Genomic DNA, 22,004 nt, shown 5'->3' on the forward strand with positions numbered 1-22,004 from the left:
AAAAAAAAAAATCCATAAAAAGATTTGTACTAAAAAACACAGGATGCCTAAAACGTTTTCACAGTACTGTTTACTATCTAATACATGATTATAACATAATAAATTATTATTTTTTTGTACTGTAAAAAATGATTAAAAATGCTAAAATCACTCATTTCTTTTATATTCAGCAAATATAACCAAGTTTCTGAGACAAATAAGACACAATTAAATGATAGTTTGGTTCATATTTTATTTATGTATAAATTAATGTATTTTGTTTCAAAGTGCAAAAATAATAATAATAATAATAATAATAATAATACAATCTTCATCTGGCTATGTTTTTTCCCCCCCCAGAACAACTTACACTACATACATTTAAGAACAGTTTTATTACTGGTCATAATAAAATTTCAATGTGTCTGGAAAAGAAAAACTTTATTAAAGCTCTTTTTTGTCCATTATGTTGCCCAATGCCATGTGCGGCAAATTTGTCATGGGGTGTTGGGGAAAAAGTCTACTGTATGTTCCATGGTGAAGCCCACTGTGGATGGTACTTCAGAAGAAGTTCTTCTTGCTTCCCATTGTAACCAATGAAAATTCCATCCACACATTTTCTCACAATGGATTCATGTGCAACAATAAGCATTTCGTCTCTATAAATTTGTAAAAACAACAACATTGAAATAACTTCCATATTTTTTTTACAAATATTATATAACTGTATAAAGTGTTTCTGGGAGCATTTTTAAACACTCTACCTTAACCATGTGTCACACAGTGAAGCCACGTTCTTTACATGCTAACTGCCTCTGTACCTCGTACTAAAATCCCAGAACTTTCCCATGGAGACATGCAGCAATCTGACCATCTGGAAGGAAAATCAGTGCTAGTACCTCAAACGTAACTGGAATTTTAAAAAGTAGCAAAGAAAAGTTTTAAGATAAGAAAAGAAGGGTTCAATTCTGGCTTTACTGTCACAGGGACACAGCGTGAGTCAGGTTGCTTCTATCCTTAATATTTCAAAGACAGCAGTATAAAAGAACAGGGTCAAGCCGCAGACACCAGGGACAACAAAGCTACAGACTGGCAGAGGGCGAAAGCCAATCTCTACTGACAAGGATCACCGCAAACTCATTGCAACGTCACTCAACAACTGTAGGATGACATCAAGCGACCTTTAAGAGACAAAGGGACAAAACATGACTTTAAGTCTTATTTTTTAAACTTTAATACTAAACTAAATCGGCTTGAAACAAATGTATTTGTAGACAAAGGTCTCCAGTTACGTGTAAAAACCATCTTAGAGCAAGTTTTGGAAAATTGACATTTATTGCCACATTATTATTAAGAATAATTTGTATCCCAAAAATCATGATATTTAATAATATTAAGTATTATATTATATTATATTATATTATATTAGTGGCGGGCATGTGCCCAAATCTTTTTTGCCCCTTGCTCACTCTGAAGGCTCACTAGGTAGGCAACCTCCCCTTCTGCACGTGTGTGAAAGGGCGGGGCCACTAGATTGAGCACAGCTGGCGCAGGATGAGTGTTAATGGATCTCGGGCCGCGTCGCTCTATAAAAGCAAGGCAGGGAGCTTAGCCCAGGGTCCAGAGTGCGGAATGCGTAATTGAGGAGAATGTGTGGCGGTTGCTAAATGCGAGAGCGGCACGTGAGCAGGGCCCCCGTTCCTAGCCAGGGAAGCTGTCCAGATGTTGGACGTCACAAGGATTTATACCTAAGGCAGCGCCAATGAAGGTCTGGGTGGGCAGGCTGGACGTGATCGCAAGAGCCACGTTGATTAGCCTGCAGGAGCCGCTGCCCATGCCCATTAATCGCGAGAGTAGTAGGTGAGCATGGCGATGCCCTGTTCCCCAGGGATTTTGCAGGCGGGTGGACTGAGTACCACACGGATTAAACACCGCATTGATAGCAGCAGCCAAACCGCCACCATCACTCAACAGTTCACACAAGGGAGTGGAATAGGAGTGGGCTGATACCCTGTGCTCATCACTCTCAAAGGTGCATGGACTGAGGACCACTGTTTAAATTGCCGCTTAGAAGACAGCAGCAAAAAGGCCTGTATAAGCTGCTGTGGCACTTTTACTTTCGGCAAGGGTCAGCCTTCACTATTAAGCCACTGAAGAGAAAATTTCCCCTGTATTCGCTGCTAAGGCCACAGTTCCCAGTCAGGAAAGCAGCCCAGACGTTGGATATCACGGTGCCAATGGCAGGCTGGAAGGGTCCAGTTGACCGCAGTTGTGAAAGCCGCGCTGAAGAGCTGTCAGGAGCCGCTGCCCACACGGGTCCACTCTGCCACTTTTTTTTTGACATACATTTAAATAATTCATTCATTAATTTTGTGTTGGAATACTGATGTTTGAAAAAAAATTTTTTTTTACCAATGTTATAATAAAGACCTACGACTTTTGCACAGCACTGTATATTTTATTATATTTTATAGTAAAATAATACCTTTTTGTTTTTGTACTATTAAAAAAAATTAATAAAAGATTACACATCGTAAATCACTCATCTTTTTGGTTATTTTTAGAGACAAAAATAACCAAGTTTCTTAGACAAATAAGACAATTAGGCAGCAGATGCTGTGGGCAACAATGCTACAGACTGGCAGAGAGAAAAAAAAACAATCTGTACTGACAGAGATCAGTGCAAACTCATTCCAATGTCACTCATCAACTATAGGATGACATCAAGCGACCTTTAAACACAGTAACAAGCAGAAGCTTTGGTGAAGTGCATGGCAAGGATGGTTCGAAATAGGCTCTTAGAGGAGGGGCTAAATTCATGCTAACCTTTGAAATATGGAGAAGTATTGGTGATGATCTGGTGGTGCTTCAGCAAGGCTGGAATCAGAAACAGTAGATTTATCTTTGTGAAGAACACATGAACCAAGCCAAGTACAAGGTTATCCTGGAAGAACATTTGGTTCCTTCTGCTCTGACTATGTTCACCAACCATGAGAATTGGCACTGCCAGGTCGATCAATGTGTGGATGGAGGAATGCAAGGTCAAGACCCTATCATTGTCAGCCCAATCTCTAGATATGAACCCTATTGTAAACCTCTGGCGTGTGATCAACAGGAAGACGGGTGGTTATGGGCCATCAAACAAATCTGAGCTGCTTGAATTTTTTGTGCTAAGAGTGGCGTACTGTAAAGTTACCCAACAGCAACATGAAAGACTGCTGGAGAGCATGCCAAGACATATGGTGATTGCAAAATCACTAAATACAGGTTTCTGATTGTTCCTTACTCTGTCAAACTGAGCCATGTTCTCATTACGTTCACAAAAAATTGAGTGAATGCAATGAGAACTCGTACAACTTGTCAGGAACGCAGCAGGAGCCAGTAAAGATGCAGTATTCATATCTCTCTCCCGTGTGATAACTAAGGATGAATTGTCTTCATTTATTTATCCTTTTCTAAGGATGTATTATCTTGATTTATTAATCCTCCTTAATTCTTTATACCCCCCCCCTATTCTGTACAGAGTTGTGGAGGCCTGGATCCTATTCTAGGAGACTTTGGCCTCGGGGCACCAAACCATTGCAGGAAACACATACAACGGTCAGTTTTGGGAATGCCAATTAGCCAAATCTAAATGTCTTCGGGAGGAAACCAGAGTAACTGTAGGAAACCCACCAAGCATGGGGAGCACACTCAAATTCAAATCCACAGGCAGGGCGGGACTCAAACCCTTGACCCTGGAAGTCCGAGACCACAGTCCTAACTACTACGCCAGTGTGCCACCTCTGATGTGTTATCATTTGTCACAATTCTGGAAATAGCAATATTTTATTTAGAATTTAGGAGGAATATCCTGAACAGTTTGCTCAGAAAAAAACAAAACCTATAAAACTGATCTTGTGTCAGAGCGTGTGTGTGCGTATGTGTGTGTGTAATCGTCACATTGTTTAGTTTCGGATCGTTTGGCTTTTATGTCTTTGGAAAGGCTCATCGAGGACCTCTCTCTCTCTCTCTCTCTCTCTCGCTGTCATCTTCTCACAGCAAAATCAAATCACTATAGGATTTGCTTTATCATGTGATTGTACACGTATCTATCTTTGGTCCAACACGGTTAGCTTTTTTTTTGTTGTTGTTGTTTTACTTAACTCAATCAACTCATGTGAAAGGTAAAATTGCTGTCTTTTAATTTATTTATTTTACTAATTCATCTAGCCTAAATATGTATTTATTTATTTCATTCTTTAAGTGTCAATAAAGGTAGACATGCTATAAATGTTCAAAAATAAAAGGCACAGTCTTTCCCTCCCTCCCCCTCTCCCTCCTTCTCTCTCACTCAGTTCAGTTCAGCAGTGGTTTATTCTCTCTCTCTCTCTCTCTCTCTCTCTCTCTCTCTTTCTCTCACCCCCCACACACACCTCTCTCTATGATTTGAGTCTGAAAGGTGTTTTATTGGCGCGACACATATTTACATTCGTTTTGCCAAAGCTTGGGAATAAGTCACAAGGAAATAAAGAGGGAGGGAGAGAAGGACAGAACAGTATAAAAAGAGAGCAATAATAAATAAATGTATATATGCAATAAAGAACAGGCGTACATAGGCTAGATTTACATTCCGCAGGCAAATATATTAAAGCGACTCTCGTCAACATTATTATTATTATTATTATAAAAAATATATATTTTTTTTATAAATGCAAAGCAAGGTTATTAAATAAATAAATAAATAAATAAATAATCTCTGTCTCCCCCCCCTCCCCCTTTCCCCCCTCCCCCTTTCCCCCCTCCCCTCTCCGGGTTTCGGACGCGCTCGGCTCTCTCCGTCTCTCTCCGTCTCTCTTCGTCTCTCTCCGTCTCTCTTCGTCTCTCTCCGGCTCCATCATCATCATTCCTCGGGTGTCCGTGGCGGCTGAAGCGCTGCTCGCTGCTGGTGGACGCGCGCGGAGCCGCAGAGGATCCGGAGCAGATCGGAGAAGCGCCTCTGTCTGTCCTCTCCACACCTGTCCTCTGTCCTCTAATTCTTTCAACCGTCGTTTTAGTTTTTTTCTCTCTCTCCTTCCTTCCTTCCCTCCTTCCTTAATTTTCCTTTTCTGATTATTATTTCAATCATGAATCGAGGCGCAGTTTTGTGAGCGCGGGGGAACGACAGGACAGGACCGGAGGAGGGATCGGGGAAGGAAAAAAAAAAAAGAAAGAAAGAAAGGGGAAAAAAAAACCAGAAGACGATGATGAATTTGTCGGGTTTTCTGTTTGTCCCCGCGTTATGGGGACTCGCTCTCGGCGGATCACCAAGCGTCCAAATCGGTGAGCATCACCTCCTGTGTGTGTGTGTTTGTGTGTGTGTGTGTGTGCACATCAAAATATAAATTTGTCATCTATATGATGATGATGGGGGTGATGATATGTTCGAATCCTATATATATATATAGTCCTTCAGCACTAGAAAGAAAGCGTGTGCATGTGTTTTTTTCCCCTCCTTTCTTATTTATTCTCCCTTTTATTCTGCTCATCTATAATAACTGTGTGTGTGTATAATAAATGCCTGGTCTCTCTCTCTCTCTCTCTCTCTCTCTGTCTCTCTCTCTGTCTGTCTGTCTCTGATGCCCTCAGGCGGCCTGTTTCCGCGCGGTGCGGATCAGGAGTACAGCGCGTTTCGGGTCGGGATGGTGCAGTTCGGCACGGCTGAGTTCCGCCTCACGCCGCACATCGACAACCTGGAGGTGGCCAACAGCTTCGCCATCACCAACTGCTGTAAGTCTGCGGCTGACCCTTATTAATCCTGACCCTCCTGGTGCAGGGGTATTCATCCACTCATCCACTCATTCACTCTTTCACTCACGTGCCCTGGAGGATTTCACGCGCATAAATATTTTACGCACTGAGACTGCATGCGCATTTTTCCCGCCTCTCTCCAAAACCTTTCCCTTAAAACCTATCACTCTATCTGCTCCTGGAATAACAACAACAACAACAATAATAATACCATATATAATAAAAAGGATTTCCTGGACTGTCCAATCATCCTGGGATGATTTGTCTCTAGGTCTATAGAGAGTCCAGCATCCTCAGTTTGTTAATCGTGTCCTACCCGAACGCGCCTGTAGAGGGCGCAACCAAGCCGCGTTATTAATTAACACCGTGTTTATTCACACAGCCGCCTCCGTGCTAACCAGAGGAACATATTGGGCCATGTGGAGGTGTTGGAGAAGCGTGGGCTAGACCGCAGCTGCCATCCCAAATGCCTGCCTATGGCACGTTGCACGCTGCACATTTCGGGTGATACCCAGATCCCCACTCCGAGAGAGAGAGAGAGAGAGAGAGTAGGGGGATGTTTGGGATCGGCCTTCTTTTTTTGGCGTTGTGTAATAATTGCCGCGTGAGCAAGTCAGATTTGGTTTCCATGGTAACACTGGATGAGACCGCAGCCCTGTTTTTTTTTTTTTTTTTTTGCAGAGTATAGACAGGATATATGAAATAAGTATATGAATATGAAAATGCTGAGCAGAAGATTTGACACAGATTTTGAAGACATCCAGTAGGTGCATTCCTGGGAGATATATATTTTTTCAGTAGGAAATCCAGTTTGGATCATATAGGTTTTCGCGATCGTTCCAGATTTACGACTTGAAAGAATAAAATACCTACTGTAGAACATCCGTAGAACATAGAACATCATGTCTATTCGACATGACACGCTGCAATGCCTGAGCTTTTGTTAAAAACTTCTTTTCCTTTTTTTGGTAATACTGTGAACATAAATGTAAAATGCATATATATTTAAAAGTGTGAAAAAAATAGCTTTACGCTAGTTAGACGGAGCAAATGTTGGAGGAGTTGTAATCTGGTTAGTGAAAACATTAACACAACATTTATTCTACAAGGTTAATAAATGTCGCCAAAAGTCATTTTTTTTAGGAAAATGCAATACAATACAGTACAAAATCATCAATTTTCAAGCAATATTCTAATGTAATATAATAGATAGATAGAACATCCATAAATTATATCAGTTTAGACTCGCTAATCAGTTAAGACAGTGAAAGGAAGAAGAGTAAGTGCATGTCTATAGAACATGATGCGCTGCAAGGGCTGAGCTGCGCTGTTGGTTTTTAAGAGTTAGTGAACAGTCATCTTTCAAGGGCTCTTGTTTAAAATAACTTTTTAAAGCTTTTCTTGTAATACTTTATTATAATTTAGAATTATATACTGTATTATAATTCTCATAAGTAAAATGTTCATTAATTTATAAGTATGAAGAGAAATCAGCTTTACGCTAGTTATTAAACAGTGCAAATCTAGTGGGAGTTGTAATCTGGTTGGTGAAAAAACATTTACAAAACGTTTATTCCACAAGATTGATAAATAACACCAAGTGTCATTATGTTATCCTAATGTTTTGTAACATAATTGGAAATCAATCAAAAATAAATTTTATGGAAAATTTCAGATTTTATGGAAAATACAATTCAATGCACTACGAATAAATTGTTTTTTGAAGCAATATTATTTTGTAATAGATAGATATATAAATAGAGTACTTTAGTAAAAGTAAAAATCACAATGAGAAAAGTATTTTTTACAAAATAACACAGTCAGGTGGGAATCTGAAAAACTGCAAATTAAAAGGTGCATTAACGCTGTAAAATAATACTAATTTACTGTTTCTATGTTCATGTACATGATGATTATATATACAGTTGGACGTTGTACAAGAATGTAAGTATATGACCATATCAGTGCAATGCATATTAGGTGAACACAAGAATATATATATATATACTTTGTTTATAGTGAATTATTATTACTTATAAACCACAGGCTTGTTTAAATCAAGAATGAAGTAGCCACTTATATTACATGTTTGTGGGGGAAAAAAAGAAAATCAGCACATTTCTGTCTTATACAATTAGCTGTTTTATATAAGGTAGGCTTGAAATCGACATCTTTGCTAACAAATTTAATATATAAAAATATGTATACTAAAAAAAAAGTGAATTAGTACCCTAGTTTCTCAACTGATTCCAGAGTTGCCACTGCTTCTGACCTGACATGAAGTTGAGCTCGTGTTACATCACACTTTGGCCTACAGCTCAAATTCGGAGTTAATCTTTAATCATTTTACCCACACATCTTGTCTTCATTCGTCTATTCCTGTTCCTTTTTTTTTAATGCACATTTATAAAAGTATTTGTGAGACAGATGTCTCCTAAACGGGATTTCAACACATCATTGTACAGTACGCCGCCTATTTGAATCGTTCTGCCCGTGGTCTTTAGGGAGTTGTTACACTTCAGGGTTGGGGTGCTGGGCGACGGAAACCGATATCTCATGGGACGTGATTTAAAACGGACTTAGCCTACTCATTCATATTTAACACATAAGGTCTAGAAACCCTGTTGAAAACGGTGCCCTGGGGTACAACCTATTGCAGTGCATTGTGGGATTTCTGGAGCACGGTGGATATTCTAGAAATATGAAGACGGGTTTTAAACCCAGCTCGATGAACATTTCGCAATGAAAAAAAAAATGGATAATTGGTCTTAAACAAGGCTTGAGAGTTAGTAAATAATAATAAAATAAAACAATTTGTTGCCATAGAAACGATCAAATATCAGAAACAGTGCTGTTAACCTGCGATTTGATCTACAGTCCGAGCGGCTGTTGGAGAAAATCAATCGACCCCTTCTTGACCAATCAGGATCAAGATTTCACCAGCGCTGATCCAGGAACACGCCTACGTCTATATGTGCGGTGTTGAATCATATAGATTTGCATTGAAGGACTGCGGCTCTGGCGTGCAAGATCCACTGCACCATGTCCTTATACTGCACTGACTGCTATTTCTAATTAACGTGAATGGCACTTACACACACACACACACACACACACACACACACACACACACACACACACATTATTGCTTACACTAGCTATGAAGTTCATATTCATTTTTATCATAATGAAGTGAACAGATGAGGAGGTGAAAGAATGAGCCGAACTAAAACACTAAAGCGCCGCTGCATCGCTTGGGTTAGATACGAGCGAATACTTAAATGGAATTATGGGTAATGTAGCCCAACGTTTGTCGGTTTCATTATAGCGTATATAACGGACACGCACGTAAAAAACATAAAAGGCTTTTTAACTTTGCTTTATGAAATATATTTTACTCGTCTTCGTCGCCATAGCAACAGCGGTTCGCATGCGTATCACGTTATACGCCGTTTGACATTAAAGCGTCGTAGCAGCTCATCGTCTAACATCTGTTTTCCCCTGTTATCCATTACCGTAATATAAATAACGCTTGTCAGAGATGCTATTCTGCCCACACACACGCACACGCACACACACATACACACACACATGCTATTAAAGGCACCTGCTGCTGTTTCACGTCGCTATCATTCATTATACCAAAGCACCTCGTGTTTTATTCCGCTACAGCGCATGAATCATGCGTCTTTCTGATAAGACGAGCTTCATGTTTCATATTCCATCGTATCGATATGACTTATTAAAGAGGGGCTGGCATTAAATAAAAAGAAACACGTGATTGTGGTAAGACTCTGTTTATATCTCCGCATCTCGAAATAACTCGACTTGCCGGAAACTGCAACTTAATATTAGAGAGGTAAAGTTCTTGGATTCTTCGCATTAGATATCAGACGCACATCCGGTAGCACTTTTTGTTGGGTTTTGCTTCAGAGGTAAAGTCGGATTTGTTTCATTGCGGTTTTCAATACATCTAGATGAACTGCTGCTGTGATCATAAAGACAGGCTTATGCTCACCCCAGGACCTTTACTCAAACATGGTATCAATGATAAAAAGTGTCTCACCTAGGTGAAAAAGCCAATTTTCAGACAGGATCATACAGTAGAACACCATTATAATACTTGATGCTTCCTTTTTTTGTAAGCATGCATACACATTTATATTTTTATCAGATAAAAAGTAAAACATTTGCTCAATACAGTTTCATGTCCGTAGTGTCTGTTACTTTTTTAAATTCAAATCTTTTAACGATCTTAATTTTCATTTAGATGAAACTTGGCCGATTTCGATTTCACATGAAAGAACATGAACCTGAAAAAGTGTATTTTTCCTAAAAATGCAAAATTGTTAAGATATCACGGCATGGATTTTGACATGGTTACGGACACTACAGATTATTGTTATTTAAAAGTTATATAACTTTTTAACCATGTACCAAAAAATATATATATATATTTAAGCAAAACCATTTACAGGTCATATGCTTCTAGAAGATTTTAGTATCAATACTCATAAAGTAATATAAATAATTTGCATTTTAAATTAACCTGTTTGAAGCAAGACACTGAAAAATGGCCGTTTTTGAGGCACATATCAAATAATCTCTCCAAAACCAGCTGAATTTAGCAACTTTAAATTTTTAGGGTCACTTTCATGTTGTATAAACTTCAGAAGTACTGTAGCTTCTTTGGCACACACATTTTCTGTATTATATATACTGTACTTTGGCCGACCGGACACACACTCATCACTGTTCTCGATAACGAGACTGAGCAGGATACAAACACATACAGTATGCTGTTTAACATACTGCGAAAGTATACGCACATCCATGCCGTACATGCTGCACAGTCCCACAATCTATGGTTGTGCGTGTGTGTGTCCCATCACATAAATATTCACACCGATCTATGCGGAGGATTTATTACCAAAGACAGGATGAGAAACGAGTGAGCGTGCACTTACTCTTTCACCGACAGCCTCCCAGGCCCAACAATCAGCAATCACCTTGAGAGACAGAGCGAGGGAGGTGAAAAAGAGAAGGAGAGAAAGAGAGAAAGGGAGGAAAAATGGAAAGATTGCCAGAGATATGAGGTTCAGGTCGAGGGAATGAGTTCGTTAAGTGGGCGGTGGGCAGTGTGTGCTGTGCGGCTGAGTAAAGAGAGAGAAAGAAAAGAACAACACGCACTGGACGTATAAAGGCCAGTCCTCTCGGACGTGGTGGGAAAACCAATCATATAGACTTGGATTTCTTTTTCAGCCCGTGCCACGGAGGTCAATATAAATCGAAAACACTTAGACCGTAGTGCTTTTGGGTTCTCCACCCTGATTGGCCAGGAGGTGCTGATTTATTTTCCGTAGCAACAACTTACTAATTACAGCGTAACACTAATCGGAAAACACCAAGCTAACGTCAATTCCCAAAAAATATGGACTACATTTGAGGCGGAACTAAAAAAAAATATTTGTATTTTTTTCGACAAACACTTTGTTGAAGTGCGCGGTGTTAGCTTTAATTACAAGGTACTTCCTCTGTAGCAGATAAATGATGTAGCCAGTCTCAGAAATCCAGTCAACCGTACACTATATGACTGGAGAAATTAGCATAATCTTAAACCGGGCGTATTTGGGGGGCTTAGTCGAAAATCCCTCGCGGTGGACGGAAGCCAGGAGGCTGTGACCTGTAGATACCGTCGCTTTTGTATTAGATGCTCCGTCAGCCTAAAACCGGAGTTTTTTTTAAGTTCCTGCTTGTTTATGCCCTCAGTGTTGTCTTCGGTGGATTTTACCTCCTGGCAGCTATCTCGCAGACGTCTCACACATGACGGAGCAGGCTCTTGAGTGATGAACAGCTTCCTGTTTTTCCCCTTCTCCTTATCCTAGAGTTATTCAAACTGTACTTGTTTTTTTTTTTTTTTGTATGTACATTGTACCTGCTGAGAGTGAGCTGAAACATCATATCACAAGAAGGCTACTAATTACTGATATATACAGTCATTTTAAGGGCACCTACTGTATGATGCAATTTATTTTGGTATCAATTTATTTTATACATCAAGATGCATCTCCAGTTTATGTACAAAAAATATATAAATAAATAAATCATTTTTCAGATTTTTGTATTGGCCCGGGTCTTAAACAAGCCAGTTAGATTTTCAGGCTAGTGTGACCTCATATAAGAAGCTTGCCTGCTGCTTAGCTCTGCACGTCTCCATTCAGCTCTGATGGTGTGACATGGCTGACATGGCTCGACAGGATCTCATTTACATAGACAATGAAACGGGGCGTCTGGAAGAAGATGTTTGCAATCAATATGAACTGAAGCTTGTGCATTGTGCTGCTTCGGCCTCTGATTGAATAACAGTGTTCATGTAACTTATTCATTCATTTTTGTGATTTGTTCCAGAATTGAAAGTAGTAGATCTGTGTGATCGATATGATTTTGCAGCTAAGTTGATCTTTTGTTGGTTGATTCGAATCATTGAATCGATTGATTGATTAGGAAGTTCTTCCTTCCCACCAATCGAATTAAATCGATGTCGCTTTGTGCCTCCAGGGTCTGGGTTCGATTCCCGTCTTTGTATGCATGGAGTTCTCCCCGTGCTTGGTGGGTTTCCTCCGGGTACTCCGGTTTCCTCCCACAGTCCAAAGACCTGCAGATTGGGCAGACTGGCGTTCCCAGATTGCCCATAGTGTGTGAATGCGTGGGTGATTGGCATCCCATCCAAGGTGTACCCCGCCTTGTGCCCAAAGTCCCCTGGGATTCGACCCTGATCGAAGGATAAAGCAGTATAGATGATAAGAGAGTGAATTGAATATCAGAATAGATTCTTGCTATCTAAATTATTTAAGCAAACTTTTTCTTGTTCTTTGTCTTTCGTCTTAGGGGTCGCCTCTTTTACTATATCCATAAATCTCCTCCCCCTCTACTTTTTCGACCAACAGTAGCCCAATTTCCACCGGCACCCTGTAGGTCAACAGCACCAGTGGCGGTCGTTGTTAGGCCGGGAAGTCATGTTAATGATTTGCATGCTTCATTTGGCAAATGTTTTGCGCTTTCTGCCACAACCCTCTGCATTTATCCAGACTTCGGACGGGCACCACTGGATTGTGCCCCCTTGGGTTTGCATTTATTTAGGCAAACTGTTAAATGACCAAAAAATTTATAAATCATTAAAAAATATTCCACAGCTTTTGCTGGCGATACAAACCGCTTGCATCTTCTGCAAAGTACTTGCAAGATACTCATCTTTTTCGCACAACACTGCCAACTAATGGACTGGAGCAAGTTGAACAGCATTTCAATGCTGATTAAACCTTTTTACTAGTTCCAACCTTGTAAGAACTATGTTCAACAAAATGTCCAGCATAGCTCAGTGGTTAAGGCATTGGACTACAGTTTGGAAGAGTCCAGGTTCAAATCCCATAACCACCAAGTTACCACTGTTGGGCCCTTAAGCAAGGCTCTTTAACCCTCAACTACTTAGCTGTATAATGAGATGAAAAATGTAGGTTGCCCTAGAAAAGGGTGTCTGCCAAAAGCAATTTGGCAGACACCTTTTGTATACCTTTTGTAGTAAACTACAAAAGGTATAAATATTGACACGGAATATCCAGAATGGAAACTAATATACAACAAAATCTATTTTAAAAAATCAGCCCAACTAAATAGTTAAAAAAAAAAGGTAATTTTAGGCAGTTTAGTATTATTTCAGTATAACAGTTGAAAAATTAATGTTTTTTTTGGAAACATGCTGGGTATAAATGATTCAGTTGAGACATGGCTACGCCTTCATTTCTTTTTACACGAGTCCATCGGGTCATGTGGAAGCTGTTGCCCTGGGTGTGAACTGTTCAAAGCTGCTGGTTTGCAATGCACCAAAAGGACAGACTGATGCATCTCAAAAGCATGCAAATAACCTCCTGATTTTTTCCCCCTACATTTACCTAAAACGAATTATTTTAAAGATCTTCTAAAGTGTTTTTCAAAGATAAAAAAAGAATAAATAAAAAATCGCAGCCATCCCCAGAGTGATGCTGGCTAGTGCGGTCAGTGAGAGATTCAAAGGAGCTTCAAAGGCTTTCTGCTTTGTACTCTGGCTTCATGTGCACTGCGTACAAATTGCTGCAGATGGGCAGAGAGCTCAGAGACTGTGCACACACACACACACACACACACACACACGTACACCTGTAGTCATACATTATCTGTCTCTCTCTGCAATATCACCTAATTAGGGCAGCTAAATTTACTACTCCCTCGGTCCAGCCGCTGAACAAACACAATGTAAACTGTTGTCACTGTATGTGTGTTTTCCTTCTGCCCTTCTCCGTTCCTGACGTTCTCCCTCTCTTTCTCTCTCGCTCTCTCCATCTCCCTCTTTCTGTGTTTTATGAAGATAGTCTGAAGCACTTCTCAGATCTACAAGGACTCCACAAATCCACTTTATTCTGTATAATGAGCGAGTGAACAATGGCTCTTGAGTAGGCTCTTTTTTCATAATCATATACACAACCACACACACACACACAGACACTTAGTAATTCACCTGAGTGACTGCGTCTCCATATTTAGACACTCTGAAAGTTTTGGCACCAGGATATCAATCCAAGGCAATTTTGATTGTTATTGTCAGAACAGCAGCGAAGATAAATAGACTGAGAATATCGTACTAATGTTTTGTAAGGATTGCGAGACTCTTCTGTAGGGGTGTATATTTTTGTGCACTTTGCTTTTCCAGCCATGAACAGGCTACAAATTATAATGCTTTTTTTAAGCTCCCGTGTTGACACGGAAATAAAAAATAAAAAAAGCAAACTAATAAGTTTGTGTAATAACACACTATTAAGGCACTCACCAGTTCGTACCATGCGCTGGTGTACAGTGTAGGTTGGCTGGTGACTCAGCTGAAATCGCTGATTAACTGAGATACTCCTTACAGCATTCAGGCCAAAGGAAAATCAAAATATCTTGTGCATTTTTTATTAGAATGGATTTAACAGAGTGAAGGATATTCTGCTGCTTTTATTTTCATTGTAACAGTCGAACATGAACATGAAGCAAGATAGTGTTATAGTCAAAAAAGCCTACGCAAGAGCATGGGTTAATAGCCCCAAATGTATAAACTCAGACAGGTTTTGGCATTTAAACAATCCTCGACTGGTATTAATGTATGCAAAGACATCCCCATTTCATTACGTCACCACCAGCCTGAACTGGTGACCAATGGCAGATTGTGTGTTCAAGCTGTTGCTGTAATCTGTAGCCTCAGGGCTGATAAGTTGTTCTCGTCAAAATTAGCTGTTGTGCAATCTGAGACATTTTCTTTCTATTGCAAGGTTTTTAAAGATGAGTTATTTCTGTGTCAACTCTAGAAACTGCATTAAAATCATCCCGAACAATCCAACAAGCCCAATCTGCTCCAAGTATTAATATTTGTTCATTTGAACTGTTCTGGCGAGTCAGTACCCATTCATGCACATTCACATTTCATACAGACTTAAATAATTATTTTGATGTGTAAAGCTGCTTTGCGGCAATGTCAATTGGTAAAAGCGCTATACAAATGAAATTTAATTGAAAGAAAATTTGGAATTTCATGGTTTTCTGCAATAATTTTACATAAAATGTGATCTGATCTTCATCTAAGTCCAAGTACTGACAAATCTAAATGTGCCTAAAATAATATGACAAATTTCCTGTCTTTTTTCAAATTCAACATTCAAAATGGTTGTGGAAAAAGTAAGTGAACCCTTGGAATTAATAACTGGTTGACCACCTCTCCAACGGCAGCAATAACCTCAACCAGGTGATTCACTTTGGATCAGACCGGCACATCATTCAGGGCCCATTCCTCCTGGCAGAACTGCGTTAGTCCTGTCATATTCATTGTAAGTCCCATGTGTATGGCTCTCCTATAGTCATTCTATGGCATCTCAATTGGGTTGAGGTCTAGGGTCTGACTTGGCCACTCCAAAAGGCAGATTTTATTTTTCTGAAGCCGTTCTGTTGCATCGTCCAACTTCTATAGTTTCCGCTGACATACAGACATTCTCACAATAACCTGAAGACTTTTTTGATACACTTGGGAATTCATCTTTCCCTCAATGACTGCAAGTTAACCAGGCCCTGATACACCAGAGTTCAGCTGATGTTTTCACAGTGATATGCAGCGCCCTTTTCACATCAGATGTACTGTAATGCTGCAAGTTCTTTCCAAATACTGTAGTTCAATATTAGTTTTATCAGTGCACAAAGCATTTTACCAATCCCGCCCCCCCCTGAGTGTCAATGTGCTTTTTCGCAAACTTCAGGCATGCAGCAATGTTCTTTTTAGCAAGCATTGGCTTCCTTTGTGGTGTTCTGCCATGGACACCCTGCTCGTTCAATGGTTGACCTACTGGCTCATGAACACAGATGTTAGACAGTTTCGATGATTTCCTCAAATCTTTGACTGTCACTCTGGGTTGTTTCTTTACCTCATTAATGAGTCTTCGTTGTGCCCTTCGAGTCATTTTGACCAGAGTGGACACAGTCCCAAAGTGTCTCCATTGGCCTAGCTGTAGACTGGTGAATTTCTCAAGTCTTTGAAATCACTTTGTAACCCTTTCCAGCTTTATGTAAATCAACAGTTCTTGATCATACAGTAGCTCTTTTTGGCAGAGCATGGCTCTCATAAACATATTCTTCTTGTGTGTGTAGTTTTTATTAGTAAAAGGAGCTCTAGACCACACCTCCAAACTCATTATCCTAACGAGATACTTCAGGTATGCTAACACCTGACTCCAATTAGCTTTTTTTTTTTTTTTTTTAAGGTCAGGTCATTAACTCCAGGATTACTTTTTGCATAGCACTATGAGGTTGTTTCCAATGAAGACATGAAAGATCAGATATTAAAAATAATTTTAGGCACATACTGTATTTATCAATACTCTTGACTTCAACACAAATGAACCTCAACATTTTTAAAGGTTAACATACTTTTCTTGCCATTGTATATATTGTGGCGTGGGCGGGGCGGCGGCTGGCGACCAGCATGCCTTGCGGGGATGTTGGTGTGTTCACCATGATGGGGAAAGGTGTTTGGGTTAGTGGCTTCGGCCCTGTTTGTGTGTCGGGGGGTGTGACGTGTGAAATGTGCTCTGGTTCAGGCTGAAGCTGAATTGGATGAAGGTTCCTGAGTGAAGGTGCTGCTCATGCCATACCTGCTGTGTGCCTAATAAAGTACTCCCAGCCATTGCATTGGGCAGCAAATAAGCTCACTCGTCTCTCCAGCATTCTTTCACGCTGATAAAAACGCTACAATATATAGTATGCTGCCTGGCAAAAAGAAATGACACCACTTGGATTAAACTAAACAAATAGTTACTGTAGGAGCCTTCCAATGGATAATTACTGCAGTGATTAAGATGGTTTGAGAAATTTAATCCTAACTGATGATGCAGTAAGTAACTCCTCATTTCTTAAACAACCGTGTCAGAAGACATATTCTGTGCTCGTGGCCAAGATGTTTCAAAAATATAAAATTATTGGCCTGCATAAAGCAAAAAATAAAAATAAAAACATTAAGGAGATTAATTACTAAAATGCCTAAAAATTGGGTTAAGACATGTGAAACGCATTATTAAAAGGATAGTGGTGAAGCATCGATGTTCAGGGAAGAAATATGGGCAGAAAAACATCCTGAATCAGAGTGATGGGAGATTATTTACCCGCTTATTAATAAATAAATAAATAAATAAATAAATAAAACTTATGGCAATGTTTAATAGTCGAATTAGTGTAAGAGCATTTCCACATACACAATGCAAAGAGGACTCAGTAAACAGGAGTAAACAGCTGTGTTGCCTTAAGAAAATCACTTATCAACGAGGCACGTCGAAAAAAAAAATTCAATTTGCTAGGGAGCATAAAGAATGGACTTTGGAAAAAGGTCATGCAGTCTGATGAGTCCAGAGGTAACCTTTTCCAGAGTGATGGGTGCATCAGCCTAAGAGAGGTGGATAAATTGATGCACCCATCATGTCTAGTGCCTACTGTAAGCCTGTGGGTGCAGTGTTGTGATCTGGGGTTGCTTCTCTTGGTTAGATCAGTAACATAATGCGCCCAAAAAATGAGATCAGCTGACGACCTAAAAAAATACAGCACTGAATGCCCAGATTATTTTCTTTTCTAATAGCACAGGTATATTCCAAGATGACAATGTCAGGATTCACCAGGCCCAAGTTGATGTGCTGGAGGAGGCTTTACACAGCGCTCTTATCATTGACACAAGATTTTGGAGAAATATTAATGCAACTCTGGACAGAAATAAATGTTGTGACATTAGCACATAAACCTTTGCATAAATTTGCATAACCTTAAGAAAATTATGCCATGGCAGTTATCATAGCATCGTCATTTTTATTTTTATTTTTGCCCGGGCAGTGTACTTTTTGTTTTATGTTAGCAGTATTTACTTATCTGCATTTTACTTTTATTTAAGAAAAATTAAAAATAAAGATAGAAAAATTTTCCACAACTGGGATTGCTAGTTAAAAATGTTGGAAAATGTTTCAAAACAAATATTATATGATATAACAAAAATTTTCACCTAAAACCTAACTAGATGGATAATGGTTGAAAATGCACCACAGCTAAAAACCAAGACATTTTTGATATTTATTTTACCCCAATCCTGCTAGCTGTAGCTATAATATTAGAAAATGTCATACAGGAAAAACTATCTAGATAATAAAAATGATGATATGATGATGATGATAATGCTAGATAACGTCATTGCTACTGTAACTATGATTTAACACTGTACAAAAAGCTTGCTACTTTGATAATGTTACAAGATATCTTAGCAAAACTAGCTAGCAGGATACAGCTAGAAAACACGCCTAGCTAGATAATGTAAAAGAAAAAGTGCTAGATAAGCCGTCCATGTTAGTTAATATTATTTTTTAAATTATGCAAGTCATATACTCCACATATCAACCTTTTTATAAAACCATAATATTTAGCAAGAAGAGCATCTTTGGGATGAGTCAGATAGCAAAGAGAGAGCATATGAACTGCAGCAACTGGAAAAACAGTCCTGAGAGAGGGTTGTGAAATAAAGTGCTAGTTTGAGTCATGGTGTTGGCGGCGAGACTTTCAGTGACGTATGTTAAGTACAGGCGGTTTGGTATGGAGGAGTGTGTGTGTCAGAGATGTTGGGTGGTTTGTTATGTTTAGCTTGAAGTGTTTACGCCTTTCAGGAGGATTCGGCCTGCCGCTCTGGGTTAAAATCAACATACTTTCAGCTAAATTGCTTATGACAGATAATAGAACAACATGTGCAGTGTCTGTGGGCGTTACAGAAATTCTCACAGCTTAGGATTTCCGTCATAAAATGCAGTGCGGTGGGGATGTATAGGAATTGCATCAATGTGAAGAATGAAGTGTGGAGTACAGCAACAAGTCAATCACACCTGAAGCATGTCAGTCACTCTGACGTGACTTGACTGTGAGACTTATTTATGATGTGCTCAGTAACGGCTAGTCAGATTCTCTCAATCAAATGGCTTAACAAAGCTAAACTATCTACATAATGCTAGAACCTGTCCCACAAAAAAGCTAGCTTTACAGCATTGGAAAATGTCCTTTAGCCAAGCTAGCTAGATAACATTAAATAAATGTTCCATCAAAAATTTTGCCAGCTGTATAATATTAGAAAATGTCCCACAGAAAAGCTAGCTAGATTATGCTATTAGAATATCTATCTATCTATCTATCTATCTATCTATCTATCTATCTATCTAGTGTTATCCTGGGCATTTTCAAACTCATCCTAGATAGTCTTGTTGTGGAACATTTTTTCACATTATTTACATTTAATTATATTTATAGCATTTAGAATAGCATCAAACCAACACAGTTCAGCTACACAGACTGCTGTAAATGATTAAACTAGCTAGCTTTGTTGCAAGTCATTTTAAAAACATTATCTAGCTAATATCCATCTAGCTAATGTCAGTATGAAACATTTCTAATATTATTTATACATATAAATTTGTTGTCAGAAATTGTCCAAGAATACCCACTCAGATGTTTTCCAACAAATCAATTAACTTTGTAGTGGGACCATTTTGAAAAATAACCAAATTAGCTAGAGTCTTTTTGCATTATCTAGCTCTAACTTTATTGTGGGATGGCTGTTACCATTACTCAGCTAGCTAGCTAGCATTGTTGTAGCAGCATGTTTACCATTTTCTAACATTTATAACAACTATCCATCTGTGCTATAGAATATTTTCTCACATAATTTAGCCAGCTAACTGTGTAAAAACATTTTCTAACTATATCTTGCCATTTATCTTGTGGGACACTGTCTAGCTAGTTTTTAACCTAGCTTCCTTTATAGTGGAATATCTTTTCAGTTTATCTGGTTAGCTAGCTTTGTAATGGCACACTGTCTCTCACACTATCTCTTACTATTTAACTGTGTTGTGCTATTTTTTCACACATAATTTAGCTAACAAGCTTTGTTGAGACATTTTATAACCGTGTATAACTGGTTAGCTACCTGTATTGTGGAACGTTATCTATCACAGTTGGTCCAGCTAGCTTTATAGTGGGACATTTTCTCACATTATCTTACTGTCTAGCTCTGTTCTGCAACTTCTTTTTTCTTACATGATTTAGTTACCATGCTTTTTTAAAGGCATTTCGTAACTTTATATATCTAGCTAGCAATTTAGTTATTCGTATTGTGGGGCGTTATCTAACACAGTCATTCCAGCTAGCTTTATAATGTGATATTTTATAATGTTATCTTGTTGTCTAGCTTTGTAACGACACATTTTCTTACAGAAGTTTACTATTTACTATTTTATCTGTTGTGTGTATTGTGTATTTTTTTTTCCCAAATATGATGGAAAAAGCTTTAATGAGGCATTTTACGTGTCATACCTAGCTAGCTTTCTGTATTCTGGGGCATCTAACACGATCACACACAATGGTACATTTTCTAACGGTAATTTATTTAAGTTAGAGTAATTTTTTTTTTCGCCTTTCTCAATTGATAAAAGGTTATTCAGTATATTTGGATAACAATAAATGAATCTGTACAGTATATATTTATATAAATGTATGTATAGATATATGCGTATAGTATTTAGCTAATTATATTTTATATCTAAAAGTCTAATTTTGGTTTATATTTATCATGTAAGGGAGTTAAGGGACTAAGAATAAAAGTCATATTGTGAGTCTTATAATGTGAATGTATTAATGTCTCTTATATGTAATTTAATCATCACTATCATTCTTATTATTACCATGCCGCCCCATGATCATCTGCAAATCTGCAGAACAAGTAGGCTCTAAGATGCCCCTCATTTTGTATTTACGGTTCAGTGCATCTTTTCGTAACAACAGGGATTTGGGGCCAACAGGATGTTCACGCTGAGTTTTTGACCGTTTTTTTTTTTTTTTCCATTCACGCAGCAGGATGCAAATAACCAGCAGACATGGTCATCATAATCATAATCATAAGTTAGATAGTCAGGCAAAATGTGATAAATTCTATTACACAAGGAACACACAAAAGGAGCAGCAGAACCAGTAAAGATTTTATTTGATACAGTATATTTTTTATTTGTTTATAGATTCATGATCTATATTCTAGTTTTGCATAAGTATTTACCCTTATTAAACTTGTGTTACAGCTTGCAAATTAAATTGATTTCATAGGAAGTCAATATAGTTTGCAAAACTACATTCAAAGAAAAAAAATGGATAAAAGTCGTAATTGCATAATTATTCATCCCTGTTGGACTGGTCTAGAAACACAGAATAAGTTTCTGCAAAAAAAAAAAAAAAAAAAAAAAGAATTTTGTAATTTCTGAGAAACAAAATTATTTAGACAAAGGTCTATCGTCAGCAGTGCAAGTAAGACACCCCTGAGGCTGTAAAGATCCTTAACAGGCAAAATTTAAACATTTGCTGGTTCCCACTAGGTGGAAATGAGATCCGGGAGAACTAGAAATAGGAATAAATAGAACCAATTAAACACTGCTACAAGCTGATAGAGAAAATATCTCATATTGTCATACACAAAGATTCTTAAATAAAAAAAATAGGCTCAAGCTCAGGATTGCAGTGTTTTTTTTTTGTTTTTTTTTTAACCTACTGTAGGCTTGTGTAAGGGTGGCTTTCTGGCTACAGATAAAGAGAAGCCTCGGAAACCTTTAATACGAATCTGTTCATGGACATTAAAACCGTTT

At 38.6% G+C, this 22,004-nt stretch overlaps 1 protein-coding gene across 3 annotated transcripts in view; it reads left to right on the forward strand.

Moving 5' to 3' along the window:
• The first annotated feature begins 5,159 nt into the window (after positions 1–5,159).
• The window catches only part of gria2a (glutamate receptor, ionotropic, AMPA 2a), a 40,354-nt gene continuing 23,509 nt past the window's right edge, over positions 5,160–22,004 (forward strand). For all 3 annotated transcript variants that reach the window (XM_053479373.1, XM_053479374.1, XM_053479376.1), the window contains exons 1-2: positions 5,160–5,280; positions 5,587–5,727. In XM_053479373.1, the coding sequence (XP_053335348.1) occupies positions 5,202–5,280; positions 5,587–5,727 (220 nt within the window). In that variant the 5' untranslated portion in view covers positions 5,160–5,201. The remainder of the gene's footprint in view (positions 5,281–5,586; positions 5,728–22,004) is intronic.

Source organism: Clarias gariepinus, chromosome 20 (assembly GCF_024256425.1).
Source record: "Clarias gariepinus isolate MV-2021 ecotype Netherlands chromosome 20, CGAR_prim_01v2, whole genome shotgun sequence".
In the NCBI taxonomy this organism is placed as follows: Eukaryota; Metazoa; Chordata; class Actinopteri; order Siluriformes; family Clariidae; genus Clarias; species Clarias gariepinus.